Source organism: Chiloscyllium plagiosum, chromosome 5 (genome assembly GCF_004010195.1).
Source record: "Chiloscyllium plagiosum isolate BGI_BamShark_2017 chromosome 5, ASM401019v2, whole genome shotgun sequence".
In the NCBI taxonomy this organism is placed as follows: domain Eukaryota; kingdom Metazoa; phylum Chordata; class Chondrichthyes; order Orectolobiformes; family Hemiscylliidae; genus Chiloscyllium; species Chiloscyllium plagiosum.
In genome coordinates this window covers 50,684,117-50,706,234 of record NC_057714.1, presented here as the reverse complement: position 1 = coordinate 50,706,234, position 22,118 = coordinate 50,684,117, and the positions used below count along the sequence as shown (strand labels likewise).

Here is a 22,118-nt window from a genome sequence, read left to right as displayed (position 1 = left end):
GGATTGTTAGCTGTCTTTCTGTTTGTCCTATATAGTGTTTTGTGCAGTCCGCATACATGAACATCAACTAGCCACGAAACGACATGACCAGCTATCCTTAGTAGCCACACACGCAGACGACAAGCAACATGAATTCGACTGGGACAACACTACTATCATAGGGCAAGCCAGACAGAGAACAGCCAGGGAATTCCTAGAAGAATGTCACTCATCCACAACTCCATCAACAAACACATTGACCTGGACCCAATATACCGGCCACTACCGCGGACAGCTGAAACTGACAACCGGAAGTGGCAGGGACAGGCCACTATAAATGCCGGAGGAAACACCACAGAAGCGCTTCACAGGAGGCTCCCAAGCACTGAGGATGTCACCTAGACAGGGGACAAAACGTTTGCAACAAAAACTTCCAGCTCGGCGAACAGAACCACAGCAACCAGCACCCGAGCTACAAATCTTCTCACAAACTTTGAACAGTAGGTTTTCAATATCAGTGACCCCTCTCTCAGGCCAACATCCCCACTGTTGAGGCACTGGTTTCTGTCAGTCAACTGCACTGGTGTGCCACAGTTTCATCATGCCTGATACAAGGCTTGGGTACTTCCAGCACAGCACTTTCCCCATGAGTGTCCTACCTGCCTATCTTCTTTTCCACCTATCCACTCCACCCTCCTCCCTGACCTATCACCTTCATCCCCTCCCCCACTCACCTATTGTACTCTATGCTACTTTCTCCCCACCCCCACCTTCCTCTAGCTTATCTCTCCACCCTTCAGGCTCTCTGCCTTTATTCCTGATGAAGGGCTTTTGCCCGAAACGTCAATTTTACTGCTCCTCGGATTATGCCTGAACTGCTGCGCTCTTCCAGCACCACTAATCCAGAACAAGGCTTTTAAACCAAACTCTGTCAATTACTAGGAGGGCAGAGAAAACATTTCAAGGATGTCCTCAAAGTCTCTCTGAAAAGAATGCAATGCCGTACTGAATCTGGGAATCTCTTGCCCACAACTGCTCACACTGAAGAAGAAGCATCTACAAAGGTGCCAAACAACTAAATCATTTTAGGCTTTGGTATGTGTTAAGTGCAAACTGGAAGGAGTATGCAAAAAGCTGAGCATCACATTTACCCACCTCTCTAAATACCTCCTGCCCATCTTGTGACAGGGTATGCATTTCAGAATTGTTTAGTCACCTCTGAACTGACACTTCTAGAATAGAAGAAAGTCATCCTCACTCTCAAGGGACTGCCTAAGAAGAAATAATTTAGTTAAGGTAGAACCACAACAAAGAATGGTTTGAGATCTACATAGTAGAAATAACATCTACTATTGATGCAAAAAACATAGCTTACATGATGCACAATATAAACACAACTGTTAAAACAATGCATGTCCCTGAAAGTATCCAAGACAATCATGCAGAAGAGGGGGATACTGTTCTAATAAACTTCAGTCAGTTGTATTTGACAGGAGAAATCAATGAGCAACATTTTTATTATGAAGGAATTTCCTGAAATCAGCACAAGTTGAAGTACTCACTGACACAAATGAAGATTTCCAGATGAGCTGATAATGGCGGTGATTCAATCATTGCCCAGTCCGTGCTTGGCAATCTCCCACAGCTTCCTGTCATGGATAAATTAGATGAGAAATCTATTTGCTTGAACTCACGAAGGCCTGTAATGCTTTGCAAATAGCAAAGCATGTTGGAAGCTCGGAACCCCTGCTGAATTGCTCAAACATGAAATGTCCCATCTATGGTGACATCCTTATGTCTTTCTTTCTCTGCTGGAAAGTAGGTCCAATTCTAGATGAAATGATCACACTATATAAAACAAAGGTGACAGAAGACTACTGTACCAACAGGAACAACTCACACCTTAGTGTCACTGGGGAAGATATTGCTCAGGTCAAACTAAGATTGCATCTGTTTGCAGACTGAGTGTACCCATTCTGCAGTTTCTGTGCCCACAGATCTGCTGTGGACGTAAACTCCATGAACCAGCCACAAGAGAAATACTTCTTTAAGGTATTCAGTGCCATCAGCAGAGCAAATCTGCAAAATTATTAGTGATGAAACACACCGTTCTGTTGAAGCTGATCATCTTGTATGCACCTGGAAATTTACAAAACTACCAATGTAAAGGTGAACAACATTTTTATGGTCTGTGAGCAGAGCATGATGAGTACTTGGCAGTGGACTCTGGCAGAGGCATTACCATGGGATTGCACCAGATACATGATATGTCAGTTAATTATCAAGCTTTGTTTAAATTTGAGCCAGGCAATCTGCATGGTCAAGGAATACACTGAGGAACGAAACAGAGAATTGCTGTTGCCAATTTTGATCAGTTGTAAAAGGGTTTGTTTGCAAAGAACAACATCTTATATATGAATGATTACCACTTGCCGTATACACAGGTGCGCCAAACTGAGCCCGGTGAAGTCTAACACAGATATATTTACAGAAAAGTAAAAAAAGACAAATTGACTGGTTCACTGAACACTCAAACACCATTTATGGCTGTATCTTTCATGTTATTTGGGATTATTAATTTACCAATGGGCAAAGGAGAAGTTTAATTCCCAAATTTGACTAAAAGGAGTGAAATTCAAATTTGCAAGAGTCCAGAATGAACTGCAACTGCTTATCCATTTCTGGCACATCTATCCCACTTTTTTGTCCACTGACATCCCAATTAAATTGACTTTCAACTCCCGAATGTTTTATATTGACAACTTGATCATCTAAGAAATAACATAAACCTACTGTGGAAGCTTGATCAACATCAAGTTTTGCACACTTTCCAAATGAGAGTGCTACACTTAGAGATACTAACTTTCAGTTGAGACAATCAGCTGAGGACCTGACTGCTACATCAGCTAGACCTAAAAGCTTCCATTAGACCATTTGAAAAACAGCAGTAGAGGCCTCACCAGTCTTCTGGCTAATTTGTACTCCTCAACCAATATAATAAAAATTATCTATTTGAAAATTCTTGCATTACAGTAGTAACTCAAAAGTACCTTATTGTCTGTAAAGTTATTTGTTAAATACCTTCGGGTGAAAGGTACTATTTAATGCATGTTTTGACTTTTCGAGTAACTGAAAGCAAGTTTAAGCCAATCAATAGATTTTACCTTGACTTTTAAAGAACCAGATTTATGTTAAATGCAAACAGTTTTAACAATAAAATGCAATTTCTTTGAGTGAAGGATTATTCCAGTGACCTTTGTTGACCTTTCTAATTCCTAGTGATGTCATTATGGTAAGTCTTTGTATTACTTTGTCTTATTACATAATTTCTCCCCATTCATAATGTGAAATGTTAACAAAAATTAGAAAGTTGGGTATTAATAGTCATGTGGACTAAAAATCTAAGAATAAAGGAATACATGATCAATGCATCATTGTCATACAATGTTTTAGTAGAGGGGGACAGTATTTGTGTCTAACCTGGTTTATTCACTCATTACTAATTGAAGTGCAGGGTGTAGTTAAATGTTATTGTCGACTTCTGTTTCTAAGTAGCAATATGTTGGCATTTCAGTCAGCTTTGAGACTTAACAGATTCAAAACTAATTCCACTGTACCATATTTTCCCCATATTCTTCTACCGTTGCTTCAAATGTTAATGCATTTGTTCCATCTTTAATTTTCCATTCTCTAAAATGAAATCAAAACTGAAACATCATTATTGCCATTCCCTTCCCAGATTTTTTATGGACTGCTAACTCTATTTGTTGATATCAATATTGCTAGATATATGGAGATACTGTTGACATGGCATTAGATTTAAGTTAATAGTTGAAAAGGTGAAATTAATGCCACAGAGATTACTAGATTTCTGTGGACAATTTTCTTTGATACCGGTGGCAAGAGCTAATGCTTCATTGTTATCATAGAGTCATACAGTGGGGAAACAGACATTTTGGTCCAACTCATCCATACCAATTTAGTTTCCCAAACTAAATTAGTCCCACTTGACTGTGTTTGACCCATATTCCTCTAAACCCTTCCTATTTATGCAGCTGTCAAAATGTCTTTTAAATGTTGTAGCTGTACCTACATCTATGACTTCCTCTGGCAGTTCATTCCACATTTGAACCATTCTCTTGCCCCTCATGTCCTTTTTAAATCTTTGACCTCTCACCCTAAAAATATCACCCTTGGTTTTTCACTCCCCCATCCTAGGCAAAAAACCTTTGCTAATCACCAGTGTGTGCCCCTCATGTTTTTGTAATCCTGTGTAAGGTCACCCCTCAACTTCCTACACTCCAGCAAGAAAAGTCCCAGCCTATCCAAATCAGGAGTGTGATGGAATATTCTCCATTTGCCTGGATGAATGCGGCACCAACAACAGTCAAGAAGCTTGCACTATCCAGGACAAAACAGCCTGCATCCACTCTCTCCACTACAGATGCTCAGCAGCAGCAGTGTTTACTATCTACAAGATGCACTGCAGAAATTCACCAAAGATCCTCAGACAGCACTTTCCAAACTCATGACCACTTCCATCTAGAAGGACAAGGGCAGCAGATACTTGGGAACACCACAAACTACAAGTTCCCCTCAAATTCACTCACTATCCTAACTTGAAAATGTATCACCATTCCTTCAATGTCGCTGGATCAAAATCATGGAATTCCCAACCTAATTGTCGGTGGAGTACAGCTGTTAAAGAAGGCAGTCAGCATCACCTTCTCAAGGACAACTAGGGACGGACAATAAATCTGGCCAGCTAGTAATGCCCACATCCCGTGAATGAATACAAAATGCCTCTAAGAACCCTCATGGCACATTTCCACTCCACATATCAGCTGCTTTAAGCACTTCAGTGGTGCATTGTAATCCTTTAGCAAGGACACTATACACTCAGGGACACAAACCCAACTCATAGACAGGATCAGGCTCAACTAAGTGTGAGTTATCGGGGCAAGTTGGTGGTAACTATGCTGACAAAATGGAGAAGGATATTGACCTCCTTCCCGCAGTGGTGAGCATTCTTCCAGGTGACTGAGACTGCCTTAGCCCAATTGGCAATCTTAGACAAGGGCGATAGGGTTTGGTGTCATGGTCTCTACTGCTGGTCATAGGTGTAGAGGAGATGCTGTCCACCAGAATTCTGATTGCACCAAAATCTTCAGCTTCTTGCCTGCAAAGCAAGGTGAATCTTCTGTCATTTGTCATGTCCGGGGCAAAAATCTGGAATTGTGAGAGGCTACCTGTGCATCCAGACAAGCACAAACACCCTTTAAAGATGGTGTGGGTGCAAGGGATTTGCAGATATCTGCCAAGTTTTCAACTTTTCTGGACATTGATGTAATATTAAAGAGTTAAACTGCACTGAGTGAACATTCTGGAAGTTGGTGGAGATGACATTCATGCAAGAATGTGAATCAACCACGCCCCATTTGCTACTACTCCCCTATTATTACCAAATTAAACTCATTCAATCTATTGTATTCAGAAATGCTTTCATTAGCCATTCCTTGGACCTAGGTATATCACACATGCATTGTCTTGGGGAATCACTGAGTCAGGAAATCATCTGCATGACAATTCCCCAGGATGTGCATTATCTCTGAGGATGATCTTATCCTACCTTTGTACCTTGGGTAACATGTGACTGTGAGGGAGTAACTGGGGGTTGTCTTGAGTGGCATGTAACTATAGGGGAGTGGCCAGAGTATCTATGAGCGTGACCAATTGACCTGTATAAAGGAGGTGTGTTTTCTTTGTTCAGTGCCTCACTTTGACTCGACCTCGTATGCCTGCGAGGGGGGAGGGGAGTCAAAGGGGGTCACCTAACTTGTACAAGCTTTAATAAACTTTAACTGTTGGCAGAAGTTGGTGTGTGTGAAACCTTGAGAAAAGAAATTAACAATGAACCTAACGTGCTAAAAAGAATCAGACCTAAGGAACATCAGCATAGGTAGTTAATGAGGCCCATTTGCAAGGTAAGACAAGACATTTCCCTGGTGTTTTTGATGAGAATCCCTCCAAAGAATTTGACACAAGGATGTTGCCAGGATTGGTGGGTTGAGCCATAGGGAGAGATTGAATAGGCTGGGGCTTTTTTCCCTGAGAACGTCAGTGGCTGAGGGGTAACGTTTTAGAGGTTTATCAAATCTCTAACATGAATAAGATGAATAGCCAAGGTCTTTTTCCCATGATAGGGGAGTCCAGAACTAGACAGAATAGGTTTAAGGCAAGATGGGAAAGAGATCTGAGTGGCAACCTTTTCTCACAGAGAGTGATGAGTGTCTGGAATGAACTGCGCATGAGGTGGTGGACACCTGTACTATTACAATATTTAAAAGACATCTGGATGGTGTATGAATCAGAAGGGTCTAGAGGTATATGAGCCAACTGCTGTCAAATGGGATTAGAAGATGAGTTGGACTATATAAATTGCTGTACAACCTGATGATGACTCTATAACTGGTGCTGTCGATGAGAATCCCTCCAAAAAATTTGACACAACTTGCACTTCACCAAAAAAAGTAAGATTCTGCCCTTGGTTAGTAAAAATGATCAATTTGATACTGAAAATGTATTAATAGAGACAGTAATTATGTTGGAAACAGCTCTACCATACTTTGTATTAGTAGGTTGTTTCTAATTGAATAGCCTAGTTCTATTTTAATGTTCTCCGTGAATACTAGAAGCAATGTTTCTCTCCAAATTTTGCTTCAATCAAATTGCCCTGTACCTTTTCTTCTTGACAGACTACAACTGTGTTATCTAAACCAGGGCTTCCTAAAATGGGAGGGTTGGGACTTGGAGTGGGATCCTGGCCTCAGATTTAGGGGGCCCATGCTGTAAGTCAACAATGGCCACTATGGAGCTCAAACCTAATTATAACAGCTGTGCTCCTAATCTAACACCATAATCAACGTTGGTGGTCTCTCGCAGACGAGGATGACTCTCTTCCACTCCCGGATAAGTCTGTAAGTGGCTTCAATCAACCAAGCGATAGTGAGAACTGCAGATGCTGGAGATTAGAGTCGACAGTGCGGTGCTGGAAAAGCACAGCAGTTCAGGCAGCATCCGAGGAGCAGGAAAATCAACATTTCAGGCAAAGGTGGCTTCCACAGGCTCTGTTACACATGAGACAGAAGATGGTCACGGGAAAGAGTCGGCATGGCAGTTTTCACCTAGCTTCTGCTTTTTCCCGATGGCAAATCTGAAGGTGCTGCTCATTGTCTTCGTGGATGCTCCTGCTCCACTTTGGACAGTCTTGAGCCAGTGATTCCCAGGTGTCTGTGGTAATGCGGCATTTTGATACTGAGACCTTGAGGGTATCACGAAAGCACTTCATTGGTCCACCTGGGGCTCACCAGTCATTTCAGAGCTGGGAGTAGAGCACCTGCTTGAGGAGTCTCATGTTGGTCATGCCCATTCCATCAGAGTTGTTCAAGGTTGGTTATTGCCTCGATGCTGGGGATGTTGGCCTGGTTGATAATGGTGATGTTGGTGCATCTTTTTTTCCCAGTGAATCTGCAGGATCTTGTGCAGGCAGCATTGATGATACTGCTTCAATGTCTTGAACTGTCAGCTGTAGAGAGTCCATGTCTCAGAGCCATATAGCAGGGCAAGAACCAAGAAACATCCTTTTCCTCAGATGGCTGAAAGCTGCACTAGCATACTGGAAGCGGTGCCGGATTTCTTCATCAAGAACTTCTTTGGCTGACAGGACACCCCAAAGCTTTGGAAGTGGTCAGCATTCTCTAAGGCCTCCCCATGGATCTTGAAGATTGGGGATTCGCTCCACAATGCTGTGCCAGGTTGATGGATGATCTTCATCCAGGTATTCAGAGCGAGATGCATCCTCTCTACGCCTCCATAAAGATTCTGACGATGGTCTGGAGTACATCCTCTGAGATTGCACATACACAAGCATCATCCATATACTGCAACTCGATAACACTGGCTGGGGTGACTTTGGTTTCGGCTTGAAGATGATGGAGGTTGAATAATTTCCAGTTGGTTCTGTAAATTGGCTCCACTCCAGCCTATTCTAACAGGCATCCATTCTCACAGCCCCATATCTGGTTTTTGCTAGTTGACCATAAAATACTGGTTCCTGTCTTTTCAAAGTCTTTTGCAGACATGCTCATTGTTTGTCAATTCACACATTTTGAGTTGACAGAAAGCACTAAGAATATGTTCCTATACCCCAGTCTAAATCATTTATGTAAAGGTTGATTTTTAAGCCTATTTTCCTGCGAATCAGCAGTTTACTCATCTGCTGGGAACTTTCCCAAATCAGTATTAATTTACAGAATTCTGGAGAAGATTGACAACTGCTGGAAAGGATAAAGAGGCCCGGTGCATAATTCTAAAATGTTTACTGGCCTGGCAGCAGTCTGCTGTGCTCCAGTTGATCAATTTCTAATTACCAGTGGTGCACAGGGATATGAGTACGGGATGAGTAAAAGTTATTGAAGTGTTTGATCAGCCGTGATCGTACTGAATAGTGGGACAGGTTCAAAAGGCTGAATGGACTATTCCTGTTCTTATGTTTCTCTTCATTGGACTTTGCCCCCACAATTCCTTGCCATTATATAAAAAGCAATAGGTTATCTAAACACTGAGTAAGACATATGAGAGATCAGAAAAGTTACCCATGTATAGAGGTGAAAGACATGGGCATATTTCTAATGTAACTCTTCATACCACACTTTTTTATAAAGACAGATGCAATGCAAACACAATAGCCCAGATATGCTGTCAATGGCAGAGTGCATGCCACCAACCCAATGTAAAACTGTCCCACGCTTTTTAAAGGTGGAGCTTCCTGTCCTGGTTCCAGCTTGGGTTGAGGGCTGACTTGGGTGGGAAGAGTTTCCCTGTGAGGAGATGCAAATGCAGTGAAACCATGTCCTCTTTTTCAGCATGAATCAAAAGCACACCCTGAGAGATTCCTTGCACGTTGGTGAACTGAAAACAAATTTTTGGTAGGCTGCCACTTAACATTGGTTCTACACTCCCAACATTACTTGGCTGCTTTCAATATTTCTCATTCCCTCTCAGACATCTCTAGCAATGCTGAACTGCTCCCACCCTATGACATTTTTTTTCCTGACCTGATAATGTTGATTTCACCCAACTCGACCTATGCCCGCATCTTCGAGCCGGCTGTGTTCTGACATTGTCAGACTCTGGACCCAAGGAATCTTGAAAGTGAGCTGGGCAGAGAATGCAGAGCATGGGGGAGCATTGTCGGGGGTGCAGGGTGTGAGCAGTGTTGGGAAGAGACTTGAATAATGTCAGTGTTGTCATGAATGCTTGAGTGCTTTGAAATTCCTTTTATTTAGAGTTGTGCTCCTGAGCAATATTTACACCTACTAGGAACAGCACAACGTAAATCAGAGTAAAAACTATGATAAGAACAGGGTAAACTGTGTAGTATTAGATCCTGGGGTGGGTTGGGGAGGGAGGTGGGCGAGGCATTAATGAAGGTTCCCACAAAACCATTTCTGAGGCACTCACATTCATGTGTTCAGCTTAAGTTAGCTTCCCAGAACTGCTGATGTTGCTGTGACAATTAATAGCAGTGAAGCTCTCAATGTTTTCTGTGAGAAGATCAGAAGATCTGGGTATTAATTAAAGAAGAGGACTGTGAAATATTGTGATAAATGTAGAGAGAAAAATGTTAGGATTTAATGTTGTATGAGCATGTCAGCTGCTGCCTGCAATGAAAGTTGTTGCCACCATCCTCTTCAAATATAAGAAACTGCTGGGTCTGCTTGGTCTACTGTGGCAGAGGAAAACCGTTGCTGGGATAACAAGAAGAATCACTTGTGGTTTAAAATCAGAATTTTATTGGATGTTAATAATGAATTGCAGATTAAGTTGATATGATGGACATTGTCCTCAAAGTCTCTGTAACAATCAGAAATCACGTCTCAATCCTTGAAGAACCTAAACTGCCCATGAGTTAATATGACATCATTGTAGTAGGTGGTACTTACGACATTCTTCAGTATTAACCTTTTCGGGTCCATATACAACATCTCCCTGCAAGTATTTTTATTTTCATTATACACAAACATAAAATGCGAATTTATTTACATTTGCTCCAAATCCATTTCTCATCCCTTCCTACTCACTCAAATCTCTGACTTTATAAATTAGGCTGAACTGGAGGAGACTATGGGAGTAAGGAGGAGTGTCAAGATGGTGGGAAGCAGAAGAGAGTGTGGAGTGGAGGGTAGGGAAGAGCTGACTGGGAGGACAGGGGTAGGCTTGGTGTACAAGAGTGTAGTAGAGGAGGATTTGGCGTTGGGTGGACAAGAGCAGGGAGAGTTGGATTGGCTGAAATGCCTGGTAGATAAAGAAATTCTGCAGTTTTGGAAGGACAAAGGATAAGAACAGGTACCAGTGGGTGGGAGAGAGAGAGAGAGAGAGACCATGGTGGGGTTGGGGGTGGGAGGAAGGATGGAAGCTGGATTGGGGTAGTATGGTGAGAATGAGCTGGGGAAGAGAGAGGTATCAGAGAGGTGGGGTGAAGGATGGTAAGGAAAAATGAGACGGGAACGAAGGATTTAGACTATCACAATATATAACAATAAAAATGCTATAGGATATTATGATTAATTATAGTAGTTCTCAGTATAGTAATTGCAACAACCAATATATCTAATACTCAGTACTATAATGAACACTATTGTAATTTGTCTGTTAAACAATTGCAGCTTGCAGAAGGAACTTGGAAAAATTCTGATTCTGGGCTTTTGCTTCTCTTGATTACTTGTACTAAGCAAATTTTTGATTCAGCTTGTTTTCTTTCTCTGATTTTCACCGATGTCAGTTGAGCATTTTCAGGGAAAATAAATGATTGTGGTTGATGTGCTTGGAGCACAGTTTCATTTCATTTCAGGTTCATTTATTTCAATAGATCACTACTTGATGTCAAACAATGAATGAATGAGCACAGATCGAACACACATCATTGCAAATGAGCGTGATCAAATGCCATTCACTGCTGAATGATATCAGATATTTTTGATTGAGTTAATCTCACTGTTAAGAACTTCAGTCACCATTTCCCATTTTTACCACGGTTTTGCTGAATGATTCTCACTTCTTACAGTTTAAATAAATGATTCTGAAGTCCTTTTTATAGCCTTTATAAAGAAAATTCAAATCTGTACCTCCTTAGTGTTTCAAGTAAACCTATTTTCAGAATTCATTAAGCAAGAGTCCTCAAAAAATTTAATATTAGAAACACTTGCATAAAAATAATTTGCAAGCATTTGAAGCTTGATTTATCTGTCAATTGTGACTTGCCTTAACATATCCATACTGCTGTTTATCCTGTGTTATAACCGTCTCTATCCTGGTTTGCATTATTTATTAAACATTTTGAGTTTTAGTTTTAATCACCTGGTTCATGGAAGCTTTCAGCTGATTGCATTCTTAATGTGGCTGTGCCCCTGTAGCATAGATGCATTTCTGTAATCTCTGGGCTATAAGGGCCTTTGCATCTCACGTACTTGTCTGCCATTCCAATACCTCTGTCTACACATGGACAAAGTCCCTGACTGCTGAAGACTGAAGACTCTCCTGCCTGGGATGTAGTAGGTGATTGCTGTCCAGCCTTCCTCCAAGTGCCAGTGACTTAGGACATTTTTCCCCTCTGTCAGTGCGGAGCAATCCCAGTGAGGTGCTCTCCAGTTTGTGCTCCTGATCTTTCTACTGAGGTGGTAGTGGGGAGAGCTAGCAGAGGCATCCTGGCCCATGCTTCTTCTGAGGGGTCTGAACTCTTCTTCAGTGGTAGGTGGGACTAGATTGAGTTGGGGTATCTGGTCGGCATGGATGGGTTGGACCGAAGGGTCTGTTTCCATGTTGTACATCTCTATGACTCTAAGTAAGTGACTTCTGACAGACCGGGTCATTTCTTCACCAGGGCTGTGGGCATCTTACTGGCAAAATTCCAGAGGGAGAAGGCTTCATGGCCAATGGTTACAAGTGTACTGTGAGACTTGCAGTGGAATGAAGAGCAGTATTTAGTCAGCTAGGGGTCATGGAAATCTCAGCATCTCCATAGGACCAGTCCTGGTCTCCTCCTGGAAGAAACAGGATTCTCTCCTTGTGCGAGTGAGAAACCAATTGTCAGGCACTTCACCCATCTGACTCTTTCTGCCCTGCTATTGGTTATTTTCTGGTGTCTGTGCTCGAAAGTTGGTGACATGTTCTGAGTGAGAAGCCAGCACAGAGTGTAGCAGGGCTGGTTGTGTGGGAAGCTGTGGGGGGGGGAGGCAGGGTTGGAATGAGAGCGAGTGGGGAATGATGTTGCAGGCAATAGTGAGAGTGGTAGTGAGAGAGATCATGAGCCGTTGTGAAAGTTGGGTTCAGTAGCAGGGATGGAGTGAGTGAGATAGCAGAAAAAAGAGTGGCCCTTATCCTGGTGGAATGGACAAGGTCTTTGACCTTCTTGCAACACTGCTGGCTGTACCTCTGGATCAGCTACTGACCTGGGTTGCCAAGGTTTCGTGTTGTGGTCTCTTCTGCTGGAGGAATCATAGAATCCCTTACAGGGTGGAAGCAGGCAATTCAGCCTATCGCGTCCACACCGACCCTCTGAAAAACATCCCGCAATTCAGCCCATCGCGTCCCCTACCCTATCCGTGCATTTCCCATGGCTAATCCTCTTAGCCTGCACGTCCGGGTTCTATGGGCAATTTAGTATGGCCAAACCATCTGACCTACACAACTGGGAGGAAACTGGAGCTCCTGGAAGAAACCAACGCAGACGGGGAGGATGTGCAAGTCCACACAGACAGTCGTCCAAGGGTGGAATCAAACTTGGGTCCCTGGTGTTGTGACGGTGCTAACCAGCTGAGACACATGTTTAGAAAGACTGGGTTTCAACGAGCAGGGTGCTTTCGGAATGCCAGTGCCGATCTGGGTGCACAGCAATGTTTGAATGATTGGCATCCTTGACAAGTATGACATCTTTAAGCAGATATGTGGTGATTGATTAGTTGGTCCAGGAACAACGAATGGTAGAATGGGGCCGTAATTGTGCAAAAGGGACACTATTGTGGCTGGATAAGAAGATATTGAAGCAAGTTTGATAAGTTGTGGTGGGAGCTCACTGTAGAACTTGGAGAGACACCCTCCATGACATTTGATGAAACCGACACCGAGCAAAAACTACATAAATGTAGGACAAAGTTAAACCCCGCAGGGAAACCAGAAACCAGGACTCGGCAGATCAGGCAATCTTTGTGGAGAGAGAAACAGAGTTAACATTTGAAGGAAATCCTTAGATATTAAGCAAATCAATATAGGGGCAGGGAAAGGGGGGTGGGGTTAGTGGGGTGGTAATGAACAAAAAAGGAAGATCTGGGAGAGTGAGAAAGGCAGGAGAGATTAAGTCACCAAAGCGATGATGCTGCAAGGCATTTGGTACTGGAACAAGAAACAAAGGAATTGTAGGAGATGTAAATGTGAACAGAAGAATTATTACCAACATCTACTACCTGAAAAAGTGAAGGCACAGGTTTTGATTTGATTTGATTTATTGTTGTCACATGTACCTAACTACAGTGAAAACCTTTGTTTTGCGCGCAGTTCTGGCAGATCATAGGGAACAAGGACATACAGATCATAGGGTGTCGAGATAGAGAGAGGCCTTCAAGGTTGCAGCTGCACAGGAGGTGCACAAAACAAGATCAACATTATTTGAAATTAAAGAGGTCCAGGTTATGTCATGAAATTGTTAAATTAAGAGTTCAGTTTAGATGGCTGTAAAATGCCACATTGAAAGATGATGTGCCATTCTTCAAACTTTGTTTAGGATACCACCCACTCCCCATGGGATGCAAGCCCTTTAAGGATACCCTTCAGGATTTGGATTACTTTGATCCATCATAGTATGGCTGAGCCACTCATGGTAGTGAATGTTAAAGTCTCCCATCCAGTGTGCCTCAATTAGAGTATTGTAGCCCAGTAATTGGTTCTAAAATGGTACTTTAAAAAGCAAGAACTCCACTCCACTGAACAGAAGAATTATTACCAATATCTACCACCTGAAAAAGTGAAGGCACAGGTTTTGATTTGATTTGATTTATTGTTGTCACATGTACCTAACTACAGTGAAAACCTTTGTTTTACGCGCAGTTCTGGCAGATCATAGGGAACAAGAACGTACAGATCATAGGGTGTCGAGATAGAGAGAGGCCTTCAAGGTTGCGGCTGCACAGGAGGTGCACAAAACAAGATCAACATTATTTGAAATTAAAGAGGTCCAGGTTATGTCCTGAAATTGTTAAATTAAGAGTTCAGTTTAGATGGCTGTAAAATGCCACATTGAAAGATGATGTGCCATTCTTCAAACTTTGTTTAGGATACCACCCACTCCCCATGGGATGCAAGCCCTTTAAGGATACCCTTCAGGATTTGGATTACTTTGATTCATCATAGTATGGCTGAGCCACTCATGGTAGTGAATGTTAAAGTCTCCCATCCAGTGTGCCTCAATTAGAGTATTGTAGCCCAGTAATTGGTACTAAAATGGTACTTTAAAAAGCAAGAACTCCACTCCACTCACACTATGACAAGTTGTGAAGTTGTAATCAATCAGTGTGGTAATCTGCGCGTCAGTACCAGAACCCGATTACTGCAGCGGTTTGTAATGTGCTTTAAGGAAGGGGATCAGCCCATTGCCTGTTTAATGGAACTCTAATAAATACCCGGTATGATTAACTGTTATGTCGCTTGGTTGTTGGAGATGGGCAATCAGTGCTGCCCTATAATAATTAAGAAGTCACATATAGTTACTTAGTTCTTATGTAATGAAATATTAAAGTGCAGTGTTGTACTGTAACATTTCTTTTAAATGTTTCAGAAATTAATGTAATAGTTTTAAAATGGTTTAGTTTCAACATAACAACTGTTTATATAGCTTTCCTTATAACAACCATGCTTCTTTTGTTTTAATAGTTCCTCAAATGAGATAAACATAACATTTTTTTCTTCTTTGAAATTAATACTGATCTGGAATTGTTTTTGTAAGCATACAGGTTGTTCTGCTATAACATGTTTTGTCAGTGCGAATTGGCTATTGTTGAATTGTCAATGTTGTTTGGATAACAAACTTTCTATTGAATGGGTACAGCGACTTTGGGCTTGCACTTATTGCTCATCTCTTGGTCCTCTTGAGAACTTGGGAGTGAGATAGTTTCCTGAACTGCTGCAGTCTATATAATGGGTAGGCATACTGTAGCAAAATCCTACAGTTCATAATTCATTGACCCCCAGATTGAATAGCATGGAGAAATTGCGGTTAACAGGATTGATTTCTGCAGTGTTTTCATTTAGTTGTCAAAAAGTTTGTGGGTGTTATAAGATCATGGTCAAGTAATGACTGGTTAGGAAAAAGTGAAAGAGCTGCAGAAGATTAACTTATTTTTCTCTATTGGGCATTTGGCAATGCATTCCAATCACTTCTAATTTTATTTCTGTTATCAATAATTTATATAATAAGATAATGAAGAAAAAATTAACTTACGTTTTGATTTTTGTTTTAGGAATTACTTACCTGGATCATGCAGGTGCAACACTCTATACACATAGTCAGATTCATCACTTTTACCAAGACCTTGCAGAAAATATCTATGGTAGGCCTTAGCAATAATTTCTAAGGAATCTTTTCTCATTTCAAACTTAGTCTTTTTTTTTGCAAAATAATAATGATTGCTCTGTGATACACATTTCTCTTAAATTTTAACTTCAATTTCTTTTAAACTTGAATGCTATTTCTAATTCAATGTTAAGTTTAATAGTTCCATCTTTCTTGTTCTTTCATTGGTGTTATTATTGTCCAAATTGTGATTTGGACAAAAATGATTCACATTTGCAGAGAAAATACAGTAGCTATGACCAAAATTATAAAAAAAAACTAATTACTTTAATGAAAACAGAACATACTGGAGAATCTCAGCAAGCTTGGCAATATCCATTGAGAGAGAAGAGTTAACATTTTGAGTCCAGTATGACTTCCCTTTGGAAGATGGGATGAACAAATGTCATACTGGACTCAAAAATGTTAACTCTGTTTCTCTCCCCAGTGACACAGCCAGACTTGCTGAGTTTTGCACAGAGTTCCAGCATCTATAGAGTGTTACTTGTCATCAGTTGAGTCTTTTTAATTTGGAAATTCACGATGAACTTGCAGTCTTTAAATTCCCCTCACTCAACACCAGCAAGCTAATATTTAAAAGAAGAAAAAGTACAGAACATCAGTCAGTAATTTTAAAGTTTTCTTCCTCTCTCAGATCTGTTTTCTGTGTTGACATTAACATCAACAAATAACATGGTTTATTAGTTGCTATTGTTACCAGATTAAAATTAACTAAAAATAAAAATCAAGTGCTGAAAAAACACAACTCTACTTTCTAGACATCCAATACTGTGCATTCCAACTTTCTGAAGTTCATGTACATTTGTAGAAACCATGCTACCTTTTAGTTGTTATATTATAGTACATTGGAATTGTTGAAGATTTTAGATTAATAACTGATCAGAACTAATCCTTTGTGTTTTTGATATGTTTCAGGTAACCCCCACAGTGCAAATATTGCCAGTCGATTGACACATGACACTATTGAACATGTTCGTTACAGGTATAAGATATACCGAGATATATCCTCAAACTTCATCCTATAAATTAAGAAATCTGTGCATCTCTTAGTTTTTCCGTGTCTGTCTTGCATTCTCTACCATCAACACACCCAAGTACTGAATTTTCAATCAGGGTTCAAGAACTTGAAATGGGGATGGGCTGTAAACATGCCCATAGGGATTTTCAAATTCTTGACAATTAAAGGACAGGGAGTGTGCTCACATTCAATTGAGGTTGTGCCCCTGAGACTGAAGAGCACTAGAGATGCCCTGCTACATTGTTCTCGACAGTCTGTTGAAATGGGATGGGCACTGTTAATACTAAAATGGTCACTGCCAGGCACAAACCCAAGTAAATTTATTTTCACTGGTAGTTAGTTTTGCTTTTATAAAAAGGTGGAGCTTCCAGACCATGATTCTGGAGAGGCTGTCCTTCCAGGGGATGGACAGAGCATAGCTGTGGCCTCGTGGCCCTATAGGTACGTTGGGTTGCCCCTTAAATGACCCATTGGCCTATCCTGTCCTGAGTCCGCCATAGTGAAATTTAGTTGGCCTCCATTTAAGTTGAGCAGCTGATTTGACACTGTTCCAGCCTTGTTTAAAATAGTTCAGGTTGAGGATTGTGGTGGGGAACCAGTTTGAAGTTGGTGATACATTTTATTTTCCCCACCCGGCCTTTGAAAATACTGGCCCAGTTGTATGCTTCAGCCTATCTGTGGAGTTCAGTCTAAATCTTGCTGATTGTCTTTTGTACCTTGGAGTCTTTTTCTCTCCTTATGTCTGGTTTTATTTTGAAAAGCAGCCAGAGCAAATATTACTTGAAATATTTTGCTAAAGTATGTTTATTTGTGTATTTATTTAGTTAAATATTTACATATGTTGCAGTATAAATTTTTAACAAACCAGAATTAAATGCTGTAAATGTTTGCAAATATTTTGATCTTTGAGTGGCAAAAATAAATTTAACATCTGCTTGATTTTTAAAAACATTTTTGAGGTCTTTGATTGTAAGTTCTCTTTTGAAGTTAAAATGAGATTTGCAAAACATCTAGACATTTTGACAAAAACAGAACATTTCAGTTGCATTTATCCTTAAGTAATTTGTCCCCATAGATAGCAGAACATGTCCAGTTTTCAACACAGAATTGAAAGCATATTCATAATGAATCTTTGATCCTTCAGCAAGCATTGAAAAGACTATTCCAGAACTCACTAGGTAGGCTGATGGAGGAAGTGAAGTCGCATTGGGTCCAGGGTGTACCCTTTATCTGAAATCGTGCATTTTTTCTCATTAACAAGGTTGTTTGGCGTGCAAACAGTTAACCCAACTCCACACCCACTCGATGCATGTCACTCAGATTCAATGTGGGTGGGCGTGATCCAGCACTGGCAGGCCTCAATTCTGTCTCAGGGCCTGTTGTACTCATAGTGAGTCTGCCGATCAGTAAGATTTTTTTTTTAATTTCACCGTCAAACTGTCACTTATTCCGAAATTTGAAAAATTCAGAATTCCGAAAACCAGCTGGTCCCGAGTGTTTCGGATAAAGAATTGTGTACTTGTAGTAGCTAGATGGATAGAGAACTGGTTGGACAACAGGAGACAGAAAGTAGTAGTGGAAGGGAATTTCTCAAAATGGAGAACTGTGACCAGTGGTGTTCCACAGGGATCTGTGCTGGGACCACTGTTGTTTGTGATATACATAAATGATCTAGAGGAAGGTATAAGTAGTCTGATTAGCAAGTTTGCAGATGATTCTAAGATTGTTGGAGTAGCAGATAGTGAAGGGGACTGTCAGAGAATACAGCAGAATATAGACAGATTGGAGAGTTGCGCGCAGAAATGGCAGATGGAGTTCAATCCAGGCAAATGCAAAGCGATGCGTTTTGGAAGATCCAATTCAAGAGTGAACTAAACGGTAAATGGAAAGGTCTTGGGGAGAAATGATGTATAGAGAGATCTGTGTGTTTAGGTCCATTGTACCCTGAAGGTGGCAATGCAGGTCGATAGAGTGGTCAAGAAGGCATATGGCATGCTTTATTTCATTGGACGGAGTACTAAGTACAGGGTCATGTTACAGTTGTATAGGACTTTGGTTTGGCCACATTTGGAATACTGTGTACAATTCTGGTTGCCACATTACCAGGACGATGTTTTGGAGAGGGTGCAGAGGGTTCACTAGGATGTTGCCTTGTATGGAGGATGAGCTAAAAATGTGTTGCTGGAAAAGCGCAGCAGGTCAGGCAGCATCCAAGGAGCAGGAAAATCGCTGTTTTGGACATGAGCCCTTCTTCAGGAATGAGGAAATTGTGCCAAGCAGGCTAAGATAAAAGGTAGGGAGGAGGGACTTGGGGGAGGGGCGTTGGAAATGCGATAGGTGGAAGGAGGATAAGATGAGGGTGATAAGCCGGAGTGGGGGTGGAGGCGGAGAGGTCAGGAAGAAGATTGCAGGTTAGGAAGGTGTGCTGAGTTCGAGGGTTGGGACTGAGACAAGGTGGGAGGAGGGGAAATGAGGAAACTGGAGAAATCGGAGTTCATCCCTAGTAGTTGGAGGGTTCCTAGGCGGAAGATGAGGCGCTCTTCCTCGTCGTGTTGGTATGGTATGGCGATGGAGGCGAGCGGCCAAGGACCTGCATGTCCTTGGTGGAGTGGGAGGGGAACTTGAAGTGTTGAGCCACAGGGTGGTAGGGTTGGTTGGTCCGGCTGTCCCAGAGGTGTTCTCTGAAACGTTCCGCAAGTAGGCGGCCTGTCTCCCCAATATAGAGGAGGCCACATCGGGTGCAGCGGATGCAGTATGGAGGTGCAGGTGAATTTGTGGCGGATATGGAAGGATCCCTTGGGGCCTTGGAGGGAAGTAAGGGGAGAGGTTTGGGCGCAAGTTTTGCATTTCTTGCAGTAGCAGGGGAAGATGCCGGGAGTGGAGGTTGGGTTGGTGGGGGGTGTGGACCTGACGAGGGAGTCACGGAGGGAGTGGTCTTTTCGGAATGATGATAGGGGAGGGGAGGGAAATATATCCCTGGTGGTGGGGTCCGTTTGGAGGTGGCAGACCATTTGGTCCATTGTCATTTCCGCCTGAGAGGGGAAATGTTTAACGGAGATATGCGTGGTAAGTTCTTTACTTATAGGGTGGTGGGTACCTGGATTGCATTGCCAGCAGAGGTGGTAGAGGCGGACACGATAGCGTCATTTAAGATGTATCTAGACAGATACATGAATGGGCAGGGAGCAGAGTGATACAGAGCCTTGGAAAATAGGTGACAGACTTAGATAGAGGATGTGGATCGGTGCAGGCTTGGAGGGCTGAAGGGCCAGTTCCTGTGCAGTAATTTTCTTTGTTCTTTGTATTCCAAAAAGGTTCTGGGAAAACCGTTCATGATTCCCTCGTACACGAAGGGAGGGAAACAGAAACCAGGAAACAATAGACCAGTTAGCCGAACATCTGTCATTGGGAAAATGCTAGAGTCCATTATTAGTGAAGAAATAACAGGGCTTTTACAAAAGCTTAATGCAATTGAAGAGAGTCAATACGGTTTTGGGAAAGGAAAATCATGTTTTACAAATTTGCTAGATTTCTTTGAGGAAATAACAAGCAGAATTGATAAATGGAAACCGGTAGATGTCATGTATTTGGATTTCCAGGAGGTGTTCAATAAGCTGCCATATCGAATGTACAAAATAAGATTGTATGATATTGGAGGTAATCCTCATGAATTGAGGATTGGTTAACACAAAGAAGATAAAGATTGTGCGAAGATTTGTAGCTCGGGTGCTCGTTGTTGTGGTTCTGTTCGCCCAGCTGGAAGTTTTTGGTGCAAACGTTTCATCCCCTGGCTAGGCGACATCATCAGTGCTTGGGAGCCACCTGAGAAGCGCTTCTTTGATGTTTCCTCCGGTGTTTATAGTGGTCTGTCCCTGCCGCTTCCGGTTGTCAGTTTCAGCTGTCCGCTGTAGTGGTTGGTATATTGGGTCCAGGTCGATGTGTTTGTTGATGGAGTTTGTGGATGAATGCCATGCCTCTAGGAATTCCCTGGCTGTTCTCTGTCTGACTTGCCCTATGATAGTAGTGTTGTCCCAGTCGAATTCATGTTGCTTGTTGTCTGCGCGTGTGGCTACTAAGGATAGCTGGTCATGCTAAATTACCCATAGTGCCCAGGGATGTGCAGGTTAGGGTGGTCCTCGTTCCGTGGTCTTTCTCTTAGGCATCTGTTGATGAAGTTGCGCGGGTATCCGTTTTTGGTGAATACCTTGTATAGGTGTTCCTCTTCTTTTTTTTTTGCAGTTCTGGTGTACTGCAGTGTGTTGTGGCTCTTTTGAATAGTGTCCTGATGCAGTTTCGTTTGTGTGTGTTGGGGTGGTTACTTTCATAGTTTAGCTCTTGGTCTGTGTGTGTGGCTTTCCTGTGTACCCTTGTAGTGAATTCTCCGTTCGGTGTTCTCTGTACCATCGCGTCTAGGAATGGGAGTTGGCTATCCTTTTCTTCTTCTCTCGTGGATCGGATTCCTGTGAGTGTGGCGTTGATGATCCGGTGTGTTTTCTCTATTTCCTTGTTTTTAATGATTACAAACGTGTCATCGACATATCTGACCCAGAGTTTGGGTTGAATTTGTGGTAGGACTGTTTGTTCTAACCTTTGCATAACTGCCTCTGCTATGAGTCCCGAGATTGGTGATCCCATGGGTGTTCCGTTGATTTGTTTGTATACGAACAAATTATATACTGTCTATATTAATGAATTAGGAGAGGGAATCAGAGTGTAATGTATCCAAACTTGCAAACGATATAAAAATAGGTGGGAAGTCATGTTGTTAGGAGGACATAAGGAAACTAAGGGGATCTAGATAGATTGAGTAGGTTGGCAAAACCTGATAGATAAACTTTAATGTGGGAAAATGTGAAGTAAGAAGAATAAAAAGGCAGGCTATCATTTAAATAGAGGGAGATTCTAAAAAGGTACAGTGCAGAGATACCTAGGTATTGTTGTGCATGAAACACAAAAATAGTAAGAAGGCAAATTGAATTTTGGTATTTATTGATCAGGAGTTAGAATTTAAAATTGGCAAAGTCTTGTTACAACTATAATGATACTGCTCCTTTAACAACATTATGTTGTCCTTGTTTTTTGTTCTCAGCACTCGTAAAGACACAGGTGCTGGGGTGTCTAGCTTTGTTGGGTTTTAGGGCCAATTTGATTATAGCTAACAAATACTGCCTCAGGCAAAAGGCTTTCATGCTTAAATAAAACACTTGTGCAATGAAAGGGGAGTGGCAAGATCTCTCAGCTCAGCTCTACTCTGGTTTGGTTTGTTTTGGTTTTAGTCTGGTTGTTCAGAGCAAGCAATCAGTTTTGAAGCTGCTGAACTCACAGACGCAGCTCCATGCTGATCCTCCCTCTCTCTGACATTTCTCCTGTCAGATCCTGGTTTTGACTTCATCTTTTTTGCCAAGGGTTGTTTTTGGGCATTGTTGCAGGAATTTGGAA

The 22,118-nt window shown here is 41.8% G+C and overlaps 1 protein-coding gene across 1 annotated transcript in view; it reads left to right on the top strand.

Annotated features, from left to right (window-relative positions):
- mocos (molybdenum cofactor sulfurase) overlaps window positions 1-22,118 on the top strand; it is a 233,819-nt gene that overhangs the window by 3,935 nt on the left and 207,766 nt on the right. The window contains exons 2-3 of the mRNA XM_043690069.1: window positions 15,549-15,638; window positions 16,577-16,643. Of these exons, the coding sequence (XP_043546004.1) occupies window positions 15,549-15,638; window positions 16,577-16,643 (157 nt within the window). The remainder of the gene's footprint in view (window positions 1-15,548; window positions 15,639-16,576; window positions 16,644-22,118) is intronic.